General features: G+C 38.8%; 2 protein-coding genes across 4 annotated transcripts in view; one reads left to right on the top strand and one right to left on the bottom strand.

The window, feature by feature from the left end:
- Window positions 1-6,804, top strand: part of APBA2 (amyloid beta precursor protein binding family A member 2) — a 41,977-nt gene extending 35,173 nt beyond the window's left edge. For both annotated transcript variants that reach the window (XM_008927943.2, XM_008927944.2), the window contains 2 exons: window positions 3,966-4,106; window positions 5,557-6,804. In XM_008927943.2, coding sequence (XP_008926191.2) covers window positions 3,966-4,106; window positions 5,557-5,628 — 213 coding nt within the window. In that variant the 3' untranslated portion in view covers window positions 5,629-6,804. The remainder of the gene's footprint in view (window positions 1-3,965; window positions 4,107-5,556) is intronic.
- A 271-nt stretch (window positions 6,805-7,075) lies between these two features.
- Window positions 7,076-17,336, bottom strand: part of LOC103761350 (protein FAM189A1) — a 67,443-nt gene continuing 57,182 nt past the window's right edge. For both annotated transcript variants that reach the window (XM_008927945.2, XM_018081510.1), the window contains 4 exons: window positions 15,497-16,078; window positions 11,409-11,483; window positions 10,397-10,725; window positions 7,076-8,493 (listed from right to left, as the gene is read on the bottom strand). In XM_008927945.2, coding sequence (XP_008926193.1) covers window positions 8,308-8,493; window positions 10,397-10,725; window positions 11,409-11,483; window positions 15,497-16,078 — 1,172 coding nt within the window. In that variant the 3' untranslated portion in view covers window positions 7,076-8,307. The remainder of the gene's footprint in view (window positions 8,494-10,396; window positions 10,726-11,408; window positions 11,484-15,496; window positions 16,079-17,336) is intronic.

Here is a 17,336-nt window from a genome sequence, read left to right on the forward strand (position 1 = left end):
ATGGCTATAATTAAATGTCTCTTACTGGTATGCCATTACCTCATTATCCATGCAGCTGGGACTTGTTTCTGTGCATCCTCTGAGAGCAGCTTTTTCACCCTGCCTATCTCATCTGTGCAGGATGTACAGCTATTGTATTAGGGAGTAGCCCATAAATAACCTGGACACAGAAAAGCACCATCTGAGCTGTTTTGCCTGCATAGGATATCAGGCAGATGCAGACATTGGACTGCTGCAGGTGACTGGTTTTTCTGTATTGTGTACAGTTTAATTAATGCAAAGCCTGGAGTTGTGCTCCATGGAGCACTAGTAGTGCCAGCTTTTGGAAGTTCTAGTTAGGGAACAGCACAACAGCATAAATCAGAATGTTAATTTCGCAAAAGTTCTCTTGTAAATGCAAATTCTCTTAATGGCTTTTGAAAGTTACCGATGTAATTTTGTTGCATAGTTATAAAAAAGAATCTAAAGTTTGAACTGTAAAGTACTAAGGAAAAGAAATATTGTGCATACATATGAAACAAGTAAGACTATTGTGTGACAGGGAGGTGAACATAAGATGACCTATCAGTCACTTTCTGAAAATCATTATGCTACACTTCTTTTAAAATGATGTTATTTAAATACAAGTGGTCATCTTGTATCACATTATGGTTTCCTAGATTATGAAAAATCTGTGTATTACCAGTTGTATTTTTAATGCTGATAAAGCACCATTTCTCAGTCCAGATCTCAGACTTCTCTTAGAGATCTTCTTTCTCTAAGAAGCATATCTATTCTGTTCCTAGCCTAGCACAATTCTATATAAAAATACGGTAAAACTAGGTAAAACTTGACAGAACAGTTCATTCTTTCTTCCCTGCCTTTGTTTATTATAATTTAAACTGGAGAAACAATTTACAGGGTTTAAATAGCATGATATAGGAGTGAGATGGGGAGAAACCTGGTTTAATAGGTTATGGTTAAGGCATTTACAGAGGATAAACAGTTTGCCCAGCACTATTTTATCCTTTGTGCTTTGCTACATGATGGACAGTTGCAATAAAACTGAAGCTGCTGAAGTTTCACATCTGATGCTTTGCAGCTTGTCTAAGCCATTGTTACACCTGAATAGATTGAACCAGTATGGTTTAAACCTTTCTTTTTCTTCTTTTTTAATTTTTATTTCCTTCAGTTTACACAGTCAATAGAGGATAGACTCTTGCTTACAAGAAGATCCAGATCTGTCTTGCTTTATCTAATAATATTACAGCTGTTGCCATGTTCAACAAACAGAGCATGTTAAAGAGTCCTGGTTGAATAAAATCATATTTACTTAGTGGTACTGCTCAGTTTAAACTTGTCAGCCTGACATGCCATAAGCTCCACTGGCTGGAGACAAAAGACTGAAGGTTGCTTTGAGTTAGTTCCTTGCAAATCCAGGAGCCAGGTAAGTGTGTGCTGTGGGTACAGTGTGTTTGTGCCCACGTGCTCTCTGGCTGCAGCTTTCCAGGCCCTGACAGGCTGGGCAGAGCCATCAGCCTGTGGCTGCTTCTCCTTCAACCTCATTCAAAGAGTTAATGCTCACAAAAAGGAAGCTTGACTGCCTTCCCTGGAGAGGGTCATGTTCTTGAATGAGAAGACCACTTTCCATGTACGAGGCTGATAGAAAGAAGAAACTGGTGGTATTAAAGAGATGGTATTAAAAGTGCTCTGAGAGCCACACAGTGAAAGGTGCTCTGCATACATATGCAAGCCATTATCTTTTGCTTTATGCCAGTGGGATGAGGGGTCACGTTTCCATTTGCTCCAAAAGCTTTTATTTCAGCTGGCTGTACTGTCTCTATATTCATTTATACCATACAAAATATATTTACAGTGTTTCTTTTGGTACATGCTGCTTTTTGTCCTTTCTGATTACACACATTCCCCAAAAGCAAGGAGTGAACTGCTGTTCTCACAGTGATGAATTGAGCTTTCTGTAAAAGAGAAGATCTGTGTAGTAGCGTGTCTTGTTAGGTATATGATTAGAAGGTGGACTGCAAAACAATATATTGTATGTGACTGAAATTCAGGACATGGTTCTGTGAAGGGTCTGATGGTGCCTCTATCCATAGGAGCCCATCAGAAATACTTTATGAACCACAGTAGGTAACACTCAGCCACTAGAGATGGCACAGTGGAAGATAAATCTCACTGCAGGAGGAATGTTTTTTTCCTGAATGCTGAGAAAAGCTTTTTATAAATGAAGAATAACTATCTTTTACTCCCTATATCAGTCTGAACTTGGAGTAAGCAGGGATTTAATTTTTTATAGCATTGTTATTTGTGAAGAGGAATTTAAAGAAAACTGCTAGTGACATGCAGAAAAGGATTCCATTCAAATACAGAAAATGTTTCACCTTCAATACATTCCAGATTGGCCATCTCCCCACATCCTGTGTTTCTGAATTAGATGACAAACTCACTGGGACACAAGCCACATCTTATACTTGTGTTTAGCTCTGAGCAAATGACTGCAAATCATAATTCTTGGGATATAATTCTAATCATTGACAGTAACTGCAGAAACATCCATTATTGGATGCTCCAGCACTCATTTCTTTCCCTTCAAGAATACGTTTTTCTCGGTAAACAAAAGGTAAATCTCAGCACTGCTAAACTCTGCTTAGTTCCAGAGACTCAAGCTATACATTATATGCCTTATGTGATGCATGAGCTTAGTCTTCTTAAGTAATTTACCAACAATTTCTGTCTAATACACATCTGTCCAGTGTGCCAGGGAGGATCCTGTTGCAGCACAGATACCACTGCTGAGGAGGGAACAGTCTTTTAAATTCCCCATACTGGAATGAGATTTTTCTTTCTTCCTGCACACTACACACATTGCAACCTCAGAATAATTTAAGTAGAAGTGTCTGCTGGGACTTGTGTCTGGTGAATGTAACTCTTCTTGTAGAATTATTACCCTGTTGTACAGGGCATAAAATTCAACACTTCTGTGCTGTTCTTTATTGGTACCTCAGCTGCCAGCTGAGAGTGGCCTAACTTGCCTTCTTCCTCCTGAGCTCCCCATGGCTGTGGAGGAAAGCAGTGACCCTGGAGAGCAGAGCCCCATTTCCATTCTGCAGAGGCCCAGAAAACAAGATGTCATACTTCACAATGCTGAGGGCAGCCTGTAAAAAGAAACAGAATTTGCACATTTCATAGACTCACAGAATGATTTGGGTTGAAAGGGACCATGAAGATCACCTTGTTCCACCCCCTGCCATGGGCAGGGACACCTTCCACCAGCCCAGGTTGCTCCAAGCCCCGTCCAACCTGGCCTTGGACACTTCCAGGGATGGAGCAGCCACAGCTTCTCTGGGCAACCTGTGCCAGGGCCTCACCACCCTCATCATAAAAAATTTCTTCTTTAGATCTTTGAGGTAGATCTTTCCTTGTATCTTCCTTATGTCTTTGTGACCCTTTTAACAGACCTCCAGCTTTCAGGATAGAATGTCTGTATGGCAGCTTCCTTCAGCCTAAGTCTGCATTTGCACAGGGTTAAAGATTAAGCTTTATGTCATAATTTTTTTCCATGTGAAAAAAATTGCTGTTGTAGGTTAGATTTTACTTTATCATTTTTTATGTTTTCCAGTATACAGTCAGAAATATTTAAAAATCACTTTCTTCTCCTGTTCCGGGAGTGGATAAAACTTTTCCCCACTATTGCAGGGCTACTACCTGTGTCACTGTGACAGATATTTTTATGTTCTCAGCCCAAGAGAATGAAAATGAAAACTGTAATTAGCAGAAATCTTGAAAATAAACCAAACCCTAACAAGCCAGTAGCCCAACATTTAAAAAGTCACAGTATTGATGAATACTTTCCACAGGCATCCTCTGGAATCCTTACGGTGTCACCATTTTTTATTATGTATTAAATCCCAGTAACTGTTACATTATGATATTTCTGACCTTCAGTAAACTTTGCTTTCTCTTGGCAGATTTGCAGCTTGATGCGAGGTGGAATAGCAGAGAGGGGAGGGGTCAGGGTAGGACATCGTATTATCGAGATCAATGGCCAAAGCGTCGTTGCTACAGCTCATGAGAAGATTGTACAAGCATTGTCTAATTCAGTAGGAGAGGTAAGGAAGCAAGTATTTTATCAAGGAATTAAAAGAGTTGGAAAATATGTATGTTTCAGTTGAAAAGAATGTCTTAACATAGCATTAAAGCCACCACCTCAGTAAACTGGAGTTAGGCCCTAATGAGAAACAATGAACAAAACATTTTTTGAACAATTAGATGCACATTCACTGCACTTTTTTCACTCATTTTCAAAAGCTCCTGGCATAATTCTGTACTTTCAACCTACTGTTTGAATTAAACCAGTTGATTAAAAGAATAAAACTCTCAAGCATGTTGGCTATGAAATGTCTTTTGGCTTATCACTACAGTATCTGCCATAGAAATAAATGAATATTCAAAGGGCTGAGAGACGTAAATTGATAGACATTTTAATAATTTATTTTCCAAACTTTGGGAATAAGCTAAGACACCTCTTTCCAGAGAAAGAGTTCTCTTTTCTAGAGAAATCAGCAACAAATGAGCAAGATCCTCCAGTTTATCAAAATCCCTTCTGAATTTAGTGGTAGTCTCATACACAACCCTGGCCAGATCTCCCACTAGTTCCTTTGCCAAAAATTAAAGCAAGCTGGTTTCCTTGTGGGAAGTGATAGTTGACAGATAACCCAGAGAACGTGCCCGTTGCCAGGAGCAAAGCCGCACCTTTCAGCAGCCCCACCGTGCCTTCGTGTCCCTCTGTGCTGGGTAATTCCTCACTAGAGGACAGCATGGAACTTCTTTACAGCATGAAGAGAACAAGATGTCAAGGCAGCACGTGGCTGGTGAGGGTCCATGTTATCAGTAAAGTTTCCTTTCCTTCCTCTTGTGTTGTCTGATAGGTACTCACAGCCGTTCGTACAGTTCTGACAGAACCCTCGTTAACTGAGCCTTTAGCCTTCCCATCTGTAAAATCCCTCTGGCACTGAGCACAGCACTCCTTGTAGAAAGAACTGAAGTACAGGAGCCACAAGAGAACCTGCTCCACCAAACTCTTGCCTGGCATTTAAACATCAGGTGGTAAAGTCCAAGTGTTGTGTTCAGAGGGTCATAATTCAATTAGGAGAAAATACATAAGAAATGACATTCCCACAGGGAAGGAAGGTAGAATAAAAAATCTTAAGTTCAGTTAATACCAGAACAGCAGAATGAATTTTCAGAGGTTTGTGTGCTGCTTCTTTTTTAAGGGCTGTAATCGGAGTAGAGTGTAACAACAGAAAGTGTTTAGGTGTCATACAATGTTGCATCCTGTCATTGTCATCAATAAATAATAAAAGTACCCCCACAAAAAATCAAAGACAGTGAACCAGCATCTTGAAATTGGAGAACTTTGAACTAGAAACTCTGCTAACACTCACATCTGTAGAAACCAGGACAAAAAATGCACTTAGAGCACAAGGAGAGAGATGGGGGCCTTATGGATTATTTTAAACTAGTACCAACTGTGTTAATTTATGTGTAATTAATTGACAGATACACATGAAGACTATGCCAGCAGCCATGTTCAGGCTTCTAACTGGGCAGGAGACCCCCCTGTACATTTAGCATTTTCCATCCAAGCTGAAGCTGTCATAGCTGAAGAGAATTTTGTATTTTGTATGAATGAAAGGCTTGGAAGCTGACCCGAGGACTCCAGAACAAGGAACAGACAGGTGTCTCTGCTTTTCTCTCCTTCCTTTCTATTTCTTTGACAAAAAGTGTTGAGAAGGATGGTCAAGGACAATAATCACTGACAAAAATCTTTGTAAACATTTAAGTATTTTGCAACATCTTCTAAACTCTTTTCTCATAGAAGTTAAAACATATTTATTTGTAACCTTTATGTGGAGTGATGTATGTCTGTCTTGTTTGATAACACAGTGAATGTGAATATTTGATGAATGAGACTGCAGGAAATGGCAAAGAGAAGCAATTAGAGAAAGTTCTGGCTGCCTCAAGTTAAAAAAAAATCCCAGTCCCATAAAGTGGTCCAATACTGATGACTTTGCATAATTTTAAAACTGGTGCTGAATAGGTGGTATTTCAGTGGGAAGGAATGCGTGCAGTTAAAACTTTTAGATTCTAATGTAAAGAAAACCACTGTAGTACTTGGTATTGTTATGACAAGTGTAACCTGTTTGGCAAGGTGTGAACATGTAACAAGTGTTTCATATGCTAAATAAAGAATAATTGCCACAAGATTAAAATCAAAATATTTATTTAGATACATATTTATTTTTAATGCTTGTGATTTTTATGATTTAACAGAGTTATTTCATGGATAACTTATTGCACAGACTGTGTACTGTATGTGTTGGGCTGGGTTTTTTTCCCTTTAATTTTTGCATATTACTTTTTTGTTCATATTAGCTCAAAATGGGAAAGCCATGCTTACCTGTTTCTGTCTTTTATAAAGCATTCTTATTCCTAAGGCAATGTGTTCTGAATGTAAATTGTTTTGACAAATAACCTAGCACCATCAGCAGTATTAGAATGTGTGTAGATAACAAACCTAGTAGTAAAGTTGTATTCCTTATGAGATAAATGTTAATTGGTGTAACTTTGTCTAATACTTTTTCTTTCGGCCAAGGCCTTGAAGAAAATACACTGTGACTTAAGAAGCCTTACCATGCAGTAACTAAAGAGTTTTAGATGACTGTACTTTAAGGAGTAGTGTGTTGCATGCAACTGACCTTAGGAAAGAATTAACCTATCACTAATAAATCTGAACTAAGAAAGGAAGCTTGCTTATTTTGTTTGTTTTATAAGTTTACATAGTAAAAAAATCCAAGTGGAAGATCATTTAATTCTTCATCTAAGTGCAGTTGCAAAGGTCACAGATTAATTTTTAAAAGGGAATTAATCTCTTGAATTAGGAATTTGTATATCATTATTATCTTGAGAGTAGATGCTTTCAATTAGCAAACCTTGTTGCCACTGGATGTCACTGTAACTTCACATCAATATAGGAGCATGCTATAATTAAAATACATTAAAATGGATGATTCTGTAAGACTTAAACTACCCATCTTCAGCTACATTCCTTTGTGACCTTTTCACAGGATGTCTGCCCAGCTCAGAGTGACACAAATGAAACCAGTATATGATTAAACCTCAAATGGAAAGTAACGCTCCTGCCAAGCACTGCTGCAAAACAATTAACCCCCCGAAACACCAACCTGGGGTAGGTTCTTTATGAGAACCTTTTGTTTAAAGCCTTTCCAATTTCCTCTGAGAGAGCCAGGATGAAGCTTGCACTGGAAGACGTTGCTGGCAGACCTGTGTTTATGCTGGTAATCAAATTAGTGTTGATGATATTTACTTTCTGATATTTTTTTTAAGATCAATGTTAAATAAATCATAAACACAGCAGAACCATAAGGACATGTTTTAGTAATAAAATTGTCAAAACTACTAATTGGAGTAAAAATTCTTTTTGAAAAAACGTTCAAGGCTCTGCTAGATAAAAATTCATCTAACTTGCTATTGGTGTTGGTAAAAAGTTTGCGAAAGGTGCTTTTTGGAAATGCAGAATTTCAAAGTCTTCTTCCCTAATGCATCTTTTGGCCACACATTGCAGAGTAATTAAACCTCATTTCTCAGTACCAGATGCTACTGCTGGAATAAACTCACGGGCATTCAGAACGAAGCAAAAATAAACCACACTGCAGCCAGTCCTGTAGGTTAAGAGGGCAACACTGGGGGGGGAGGAGTTTTAATCTGACAGATCAGTTAGTCTGGAATGAAGGACACTGGGAAAATGGATTAGAAGCAGCACTGTTATGTGTGTGTGGATCCCCTTTACATTTCTATCCAAATCAGTTGTTGAAAAAGCAAAGTCCAGAAATACTTTTTATTAAAACACTGACGATAGTTAAAACACTTTGAGGTACATAAACTAAATACAACTTTAAAGTTGTACAGTCAGTCTCTGGTGGGTTTCCAATGGTTTTCAAGAAATGCTGGGCAGCATCAGTAGCATTTCTGTAAGTACAGTGACATAAATGCATTTCCAGTTGGGAAAACACTTGTTATGACTTAACTAATAAATCAATTAAAATTTTGCAAAAATCAAGGCTGAAATTTACATTCAGAAAAACAGGTGTTCTCATCCTGCTGTTGGAAAGAAGTGGAATTCCAAGGAAAGACACTTTTTCCTTTTTAAGTCATCCACTATTTGTATTTCTCCCAGTCCTGGTTTCTTCCACAATTCTCTCTGCTGGAATCACGTACCTATGAATGTTATCAAAGGATGGTCTCCCGGCAAACTCCAATTAAACTGTGGGGCCTGTCCCGCTCTAAACTTCGGGAGATGTGGGACCTATGTGAGAAGGCAACTGGCGAGCTCAGAGCACCACAGCTCTGAAGGTGAAGATCTTCCCGAAGGCGCTTTCTGCAGGTTTTCACATTCTGCTGGGAACTCGTAATGACCTGTTTGAAAGGGCAGGAGTGGAGAAGGAACAAATGGGGGAAACAGGGTAAGAAAGGTTTTCATTTAAAAGGTTCAGTCTCTGAATAATATTTCATTTAAGCTATCCAGTGATGGAACTCTTCCAGAGGAGATGGGGGTTTGTGCAGCCCTCCAGAGCCCCTTCCACTTCTGTCCTTCCACCTGCTCAGGGCTAAGGGCTGGAAGGCACAGCCAGGCTTCTGCCTGCACTGCAGGGTGCTGTCCACACAGGTGCAAACAAGTATTTGCAAGGAAATCTGCGGAAAAGGTAGCAGCGCTCTCTTGTAATTGGAAAATAGAAGTTTGGAGCAAATTATGCTGTTTCTTTTAGGAGATAGATACTTCACTAGCTTTGTGAGGGTAATAGACAACTGAAACCTTGCAAGCCTGGTAAACAAGCATTTTAGTTTTAATAGAATTGTTAAGCTACCTCACAATTCTGAATTACACAACTCTTTCACCAAAAATTTTGTGACTTCTTAAGTAGATTGCTGGGATGCCCTGGGCCTTCACGAATTAATAATGTTTTTTGTCTGAAAAAATATAACTACTAAAACAATTTCTTTAATGGGAAAAAAGGTATGTCTCCCTGGATCTAAGAAATCCATACAGGATAAAAATTGGGCTACTGATTTCTAGTTCTGGCTCTGTGATCTACATAAGCACTCAAAGTGTGAGCAACTGGTTTTTTTCATGTAAAGAAAATTGTTTTCAGCTTTCTAACCTTGGGGATTTAATGGGCTATGCATTTTGTAAAGCAATAAAATCATTACAGTTTCCCCCTATACTGCCAGCACTAAGGACATCATGACAGTGCAGCTTTTGTGTCCGTGTGACTGCACAGGCACTGATCCAGTGCTGCTTCTGTGTTCTGCTTCACAGGGAGCAAAAGCAGTCTTGCAGCAAGCTTTAAGTGCTGCATGGTTCCTGCTGCACATCAAACTCTCTCATGTGCTTTTCAAGTGTTACCACATCCTAGTTCAACACTTAGACAATTTCCCTCATTTCGGGATCAGCTGACTAATATCCCAGAAATTACAATGTCTCAGAAGGGAGAGAAACAGCCCCCCGGGGTGTATCCTTAGTCATCTGTCAAGCTCTGGAAACTCTACAGGCATCCTGCTAAGAGAATTCTGCTTTTCCAATTGGACAAGGTAAAAGAACATAATTTCTGTCATTCTGGTAACAATACTTGCAAGAGGTGATTCACCACCTTTCTTCCTGCAAAAGATGATGTATTATTAAATATGCATGAGATATTAAAAGGTGCTTCCACTAATTCCCTCAGTTTATAGGATTCCTTCCACACCTTATGTCTGTTTTATTGTCACTCAGGGTGAGTAGCAGCATTATTCTTTCATTTGGAAAAGCACAATTTCTCAATTCTTTTTCTTAAAACCAGCAAGGACCATTATAATTCTTCTGGTCTGCACTGTTTTTTGAGATGGATGTGGCCCTGCTTGGATACCTACCCATTCTTTTCAGCCAGTAGCTTATGCTGCACAAATACATTTGCCTCAAAAAACAACAGATCCAAGTCACTTCTGGCTATCTCCATATATATACATCCCAAATTGATGTATGGAACAGTCACAGGTCCAGAAAGACATTGGAGATAGGAGAGGACGATTATCAACATGTAAATCAGTTCCCTACAGATCTCCTAGGTTCTTACTAAGCCAAGCTGAGTGATTTTAAATGCATTTATAATGCTTCACTGTAAAAATGCACTGCTGCCCAGTAAATATAAACTATTCCTTACTACGAAAATATACCATGTTACTATAAAAGAACTTCTGTAGCAATTGTCTGAAGTAGTTAAAACGGCAGAAACATTTAAATAAGGCTTGTCTATCAAAGTTGAACACATCACAGGTGGCCTACCTGGTCTATAATATTGGCACTGAAGATGGCTTCTTCCATGTGTCTCTCATCAGATTTAATTACTGAACGGATGCTGTTCACTACGTGACGTACTTCTGGAGGGAGATTACAGTTTGAATGTTCCAAAAATTTTGCCACTAAAATTTTTGTGTCTTTATAGGCCTTAAGGTCCACTAAGGAGTGTGGCCGCTCTTTTGAGACTGTGTGAAAAGCCTTTGGCTTTAGGTGCAGGTCAATTTTCCGTGTATCCCTCTGTTTTCCAGTTGGTAGGAAACTGCTCAAAGAATGCTGACAGGCAGAGGCAGCCATATGAGAACCAGAAACAGCAACTAAAAAAGGGGGGGAAGAATATCTTTAAAGTAATAGTTTAAAAAAAGAAAAAGAAAAAAAGAAAAGAAAAAAGGCAAAACAAATATTGTCACAAAGTTTTTATTTTGTCATAAAATGTCTGTTTTGTTTGAAGAGTAGCAAAAACATGCAATCAAGGAAACACTGCAAAATGGGTAAGTTTAACCAGGAGTCAAGACTAAGACTTTCCCATGACCAAGGAGGACTGCCTTGAGAATGAGTGAGTGCGCAGTAAAGTATTTCATAAATCACAGATGTTTTTGTTACCTCTACCTTCAGAGAATTCAGTTGGTATTACTGATAAGGAGAAACATGACCTACTCTGTATTACATATGTAATTCGTAAAGTTTTAGGCCCAGCTCCCCCCTTCCCCAAATAAGTCTAAAATTCTGCTTGTTTCTAGGCCTAGAAAATTATATGCAGTGAATAATAGAAGAGACATTAGTAAGAAACATAAGGAAAGCAAAAATACTAATCTAAAAGAGAGCAGCATTTATTTTCATTCAAGGCTGGTTCCATCAGCATTGTACACCATATATGTATGCTGTTAGCTAAGTGGCTTTTCTGCCCCAAATTTTCTAAAGCTCATTTCTCTATCACAAGCTTTTAATTATTGTTAAAAGAAAAGAAGCAAATATCCTGCTTTAGAAAACTGATCCTCACCTGTTTCTACTGTAGCTGGAGATAATCCTGCATCTTGACACTGGCTGCATACAGGAGTCCAGGCACAATTATCACCTTTAACCAAAGAGAGAGAGACAGAAGGAGCAAAGTCAACCTGTGCTGTCCTCTGCCCAAAACAAGTTAAAATACACTGGAATCTTTTACTATCTCCTTTACAGAATGAAACTACTCAGAGGAAATACTGCTTTCAATATTCATAAAGAGAAGATACTACACACAGAAATGTCCTATGAGCTCTTAAATAGATACAAATAGGAAGATAAAGCTCCTGCTTGATGGTTTCCTCTGTAATCCTAAATATTTCAGGCCTAAGCACTGAAGCTCTGGAAGGTTCCCTACTAGGGGCAACCCTCAGATTTTTCTATACTTCCTTGGCAGACAGAGTTTATACTGGAAAATAGGAAAACCGAGAAAGATGGATCCCTCTTATTTCTACAAAATCAGTCTTTTATTCAGTATTTCTACCTCCTTTTTTATATTCTCATTCTTTGCAGGATGAGTGTCATACACCCCTGATTAGATTAATGGGTAGGTGACCACTGTGGTACCTGATGAGCCAGTCAATACCAGGGGGCTATGGAGCATCTGCAAACAGCTTTGGACACAGTTGCCAAGGATAGTTTCTGGGATGCCAACACAAGGATCAACACCTATGAGATCACCCTGTATTATAATTAACACTGTACTCTTTTCCATTTCTGACAGTCAAGATGGAACAAGCTTTCAGTTTTATGCTATGGCTGTTTACATCTGCTTCCAAGACTGAAAACTCTACTGAACTTCTAGGTGGATTAGAAGAGGTTTTCTTCCATATCTCCAGGGACAGTTTATAATGAAAAGCCCATATAATCCTCTCTGGTAGAGTGAATAATTAAATGAAGGAAACAGATGTTAAGGTGCTACAAACATAGAAAATCTGTAAGAAATTAGGAGAGACAGCTTCTACTCTGTCTTTAATTTGCTCTATTATGCTGAAGTACTGCTGCACATGAATCATAGCATGCTTATTAAGAGAGACACTTCAGAGGTTCTGTCTTCCCATCCATTACTATACTGCTTAATGTACTTACAGCGAGTCAAAACTACACCACTAGACATTACCCTGAATTATGTGGAACACAAACGCTACAGTAATCAAACTGATACAGTCACACAGTCTAACATAGCTGATTATAAATTAAATTTATTGTAGCAAACATCTGTGTTTGTTAGGTTAGGTTTGTTAACCTCTGTGTTAGAGGTTGATTTTGTCTTACTTTGCTATGATAAACTTTACAGGGAAAGGACAGAAAAAACATGCAAACTATTAACTTTTAAATAATTTTTTTAAGTGGGAACTATGTCTGACAGAGATGGTATGTGAACCCACCATACTTGTGTTGTCCAGGGACTATACAGGGACTATAATGGCACCTATTAAACTTTCACTTATAATTTCTCCACTAGAAGTGACAGATATTTTAAAAAATAATCAAGCTCACATTAAAGTATTAATGGGAGAATTATTTGACTGTACATACCACAAAGACCCCATCACGTCAAGATGTGCTTGAAGCACATGAATTGTGTTTTATTGACCAAAAAGCTCACAGTTTTATGCCAGCACTAAAATGTCCAGATTATTTATTTCTTAAATCTCATTGCTGTTGTGTCGCACATGTGCCACATCTGCATGTCAAATAATTTATGTTCCAAACTGTGGGCAGTGCAATCACACCATTGTGCAAAACCCATTTAACAAACGTCTACACAGTAAATATCAAGGTTGTGCTTCTGAATCTCTTCACATTGGCTTGTATGTGGAGGTGAGTCAGAAGATAAATTAATAATTTTTTCTTAAAGTAGAAAGACTGGGTCTTTAGATAAACCCAAACCACAAGTATAATCTGCCCACTGTTTTCTGCCTTTTGTGAACATGGCTGAAGCTCCTCCAGCCTCAGTTCTCCAAAATCCACAGTCCCTTACATGAGTCATTAGTATTAACAATATGTAGGTTCCAGCTCTGTCTTTCATAGAGTCAGTCTGTTTGACCAGTTCTTCTACTCCAGGACAATTTTAAAAGAAAAGTGTATGTTACTGAAAAAAATCTGAAAACCCTTTTTCTTCTGGGTTGATGGAGGGAGCTCAGTGGTTCTCTTTAACTTTTGCCTATTGGTCAACTCCGTGGATATATTTTAAAATTCTACAGTGAGTAGAACCAATAGCCAGTTGTGAAAAATCTGGATCAAATGCCTTTTTAAAGTTACTAGGACTGTAAAGAACTTCAGCTGTTTGTCACAGCTTAGGAAAAATATGCTTCACGGCTGCTACAAACACAGTCAGTAATGATATTAGAATAGGGCTGCTTCTGATCTATTATGATTTCCAAATAAAGTTCAATAAAAGGAAGAGGAAGCAATGTGAAGTTTTAAAAATCTTCACAGACTAAAATTTTGCAAACTGTAGTTTGCCAAACATATACATGAAAGAAATACGCATATCTAGACTCAACGGCTTCTCTTAAGGATTTCATTTTAAAGAGTCTTTTGTGGGCAGTGAAAGAACAGCAAATGAGGTCAGCACAGTCACTTCTTGACTCCCCCTCCCTCGTATATACCTATTTCTAGGACCTTCTCTGTCTCTGTTACAATTTTTGGTGAGCCCAGTTACATCTCAGTGATGTTCAACTGGTGTCCCCCCATGCCACTTCTCCAGAAAAGATGATGAATGTATTTAGGATACATTGAAAAAGAAGGCAGAGCATCTGTTGTACCAGGTGTCCCAGCAGGCAGCAAGAACACGTGGATAGGGCTGCCTACAGCAACCTCTCAAACACTGTTCACCCAGCACAGGGAGCACAATATTGGAAAGCTGCAGAGCCTCATCCAGAAGAGAAAGGGCTGTTCTTGTCTTTGGCACAGTAGAAAGGATTCAGAAATTCTTATTTAATGTCTGCACAGCAGTTTCATAGCACATACATCCTAGCAGAATGTCATAAAATAAAAGCAGACTTCTAGATTAAAGATTTGCTTTTCCTGGCCCAGATCTGGGGGCTAGATTTCTAAAGGTAAACCACATTCAACTGTTGAGCTAAGTATGAGGGGTCTGAAATCTACAGAGTAATGATGCAAGGAGTGTAACAGAACCAACATGTCATACTAAAGGAAACTAGTTATTTCAACATTTTGTCTACTTTTGCTGAGCTAGTCACATGATTCTTCCTGTAGATCCCTTAGAAAGCCCAAGGAACAGATCTTGTAACAGCATAATCTCTGACATCTTACAAAGCTTTAAAATCTTTACTTTCAAGGCACTTCTCCAGGTTACCCTTCTGAACCTCTCTGAACAGGTTACATCCTTTTGTAAAACCTGCTCTTTCCACATGGTTTAGACAGTTCTACATTCCTGCTATTATTCTCTACTAAATCAACCCTTTCTTTTTCACTAAAAAGCAGATTTTTTTAATGAAAATACACCGTCCAGTCAGCATCTACTCTTGTCTTCCCTACTTGTCTAAAAGGAGATTTATAGCACAAGATACTTATCCTCCACAGCCAAAAGCTTTCCTTTCCATTTATCATCTTGTCATGTGCCTCATTTTCATTTCTTTGTCCTTAAAACTTTCCACCCTACACTCCAACTTGCCACTGGTCACATTGACTGCCCTGACATGCCCCAATACTCTCAATGTCAGTGTCACCTTTGGGAAATACAACCTGCTGTATTACACGTGTGACAGCTCAGGTAACAGTTTCCTAAAGAGACACCAGCTACCATTCAACTTCTTAGTTCAGTCTCTCAATGTAACAGTAATTGAGAGGTGGAGACAGCTACCCAACACATGGTTTTCTGAGCATTACAGAAAGAACGGGGAAATTTAGAAAAGCCAAAATTAATTTCACTGTCAATTTTTGCATTTCCATTCTTAAAAATTTTCATATTTAGAAAATATGCATGGAACTAAAGCCTTCACACATAAGTCAGTCCTCATTGGAACGTTGTATATAATTCCCAGTAGCACCATTTGCTGCATAAATCACACACCACTCATTTGTTCCATGTTTGCAGCCCTGTTGTTCTACACCTACCTTCTGTCACAAACGACCATGACACGGGGGCACTGTTTGATCGGACTATGTTTGAAATTGGGTGTTTTCTAATGTGCTGCTGCACAGCAGTCTCATGGCCACTTGTGTATGATGAAGTATTTGCAGGTCCAAAACAGGGAGAGGTCTGCAAAGGGACAGGCTGGCTGAAGTCCACACAGCAGGTTTTCTTTTCCTTCAAAGGTGCCGTGGCATTGCTCTCTTGAGCAGAACTCTGCAGTTCTCTTTCTGAGGGGCTGTAATTCCCTGAGGAACAGTCCAAGGGCCTGCCATGGGCACGGTTCTTTTCCTGTCTGTGAGCCCTGTCTGTGGAGGCTCGGCTGTGGGAACTGTCATCCTCAGGAAAACCCTCTGAGCGAGTTCTGTGGAACCTGCAGTGAGTGTGGTAATCCAGGGGGCTGCAGCTCTGGTCTGCAGCCCCTTTGGGGGTTATACAGTAGGGAGAAAGATCTGCAGAGTGGAGAGATCCTTGAACTTCCAGCGAACAAAGATCTTCAGAGGAGTAGCTGCGGTCGGGGATATCAACAGCCTCAGAGACCAACAGAGAGGTGCTCTCAACAGAAACTGCAAAACAAGAGGTTCAGAGACTAATAAAAACTTCTTGCCTTCCTCCCACTCCTCTCCTGCCCCATTTTCAATGTACTGATTTAAATTCAGTAATCAGCAGGTACATCAATAATTATTCAAAAACTCTCAGATGACAGAATGCCAAAGCAAAAAACACTGAAGTAATTTCCTTCTTTCTCATGTCCTTCAGCAAAGACAATTTTGTGCTGTCCTCCAGTATAAGCATGTTTGAGCACCTGGTATGAAAGTGTTATCTGCAACTACATCTGGACAGGAGTAGCTCTTTCACTACTGGTTTCTCTGGTAAACAAAGAGAGATTGCCTGTGGCAGGGAAAGTAAAACTTTATACAAATGCTGAGAAAACACGGCTCTGATCACTTTTAAACCTATTGCTCCTGTCAGTGTTAGCTCTGCACCTAACTATTCAATCAACCAACATTTCCTTGAAGCATAAAGGTCTTTACAAATAAGCATTCACCATCATAGAACATCTCTGGCACACAACATTTGTGACAGATGATTCAGGTACAAGCTAAATATTCTACATAAGGTCACATCATCTTTGAACCCTTTGTATTAAAAACTGAGCTTGTTGTCATTTTCTCTGTCGTGTCTACAAATACCCTATGAAAACAAATATTTGGTTCTGCATTATTCCTAAAGTCATGAGAAAAATAAAGAAAATAAAACTAGATAACCCAGTCTCCAAGTTCCAATAGTGTAGACAACATTTCCCATATCAGACTGGAATTCCTGAAAGTCCTGTATCTAAAATCAAAATATTTACAAAATAAAAATCACCTAATTCTATTCAGCTCAGCAGGTTCTGATCTGTTCTTTTTGCATGACAGCTGTTACTAATCATATTGATGAGACAAATGTATTTTACCTATTTCCTTCAGGAATAGAATAATAGGATCTTTCTGAATTACAGAATTACAGAACTTTTGTTATGTGTTCCTGTGTTTTGAGGTCTAGAAAGCAGAAAGCTTTCTACAGTATAAGAAAATTAACTATCACAAGAAAAATCAAATATTCCTGAGGTTAGATTTTGTGAAGAACATTTTCTTCGTACACAAAATGAATCACGATTTTCTTTTGGGGTTTCCAGGAAATAAATTTCTAACACTTACACTGTCAAAAAGGGCATAATAATCAATAGTGAAAATACATTTACACATCTACATTGTGCCAAAAATGCATAATATGCTCCATTTATTATGTGTTAGGTGTAAAGCTGCAGTGGTTTATTGG

Source organism: Manacus vitellinus, unplaced genomic scaffold (genome assembly GCF_001715985.3).
Source record: "Manacus vitellinus isolate BGI_N305 unplaced genomic scaffold, ASM171598v3 scaffold_53_pilon, whole genome shotgun sequence".
Lineage (NCBI taxonomy): Eukaryota > Metazoa > Chordata > Aves > Passeriformes > Pipridae > Manacus > Manacus vitellinus.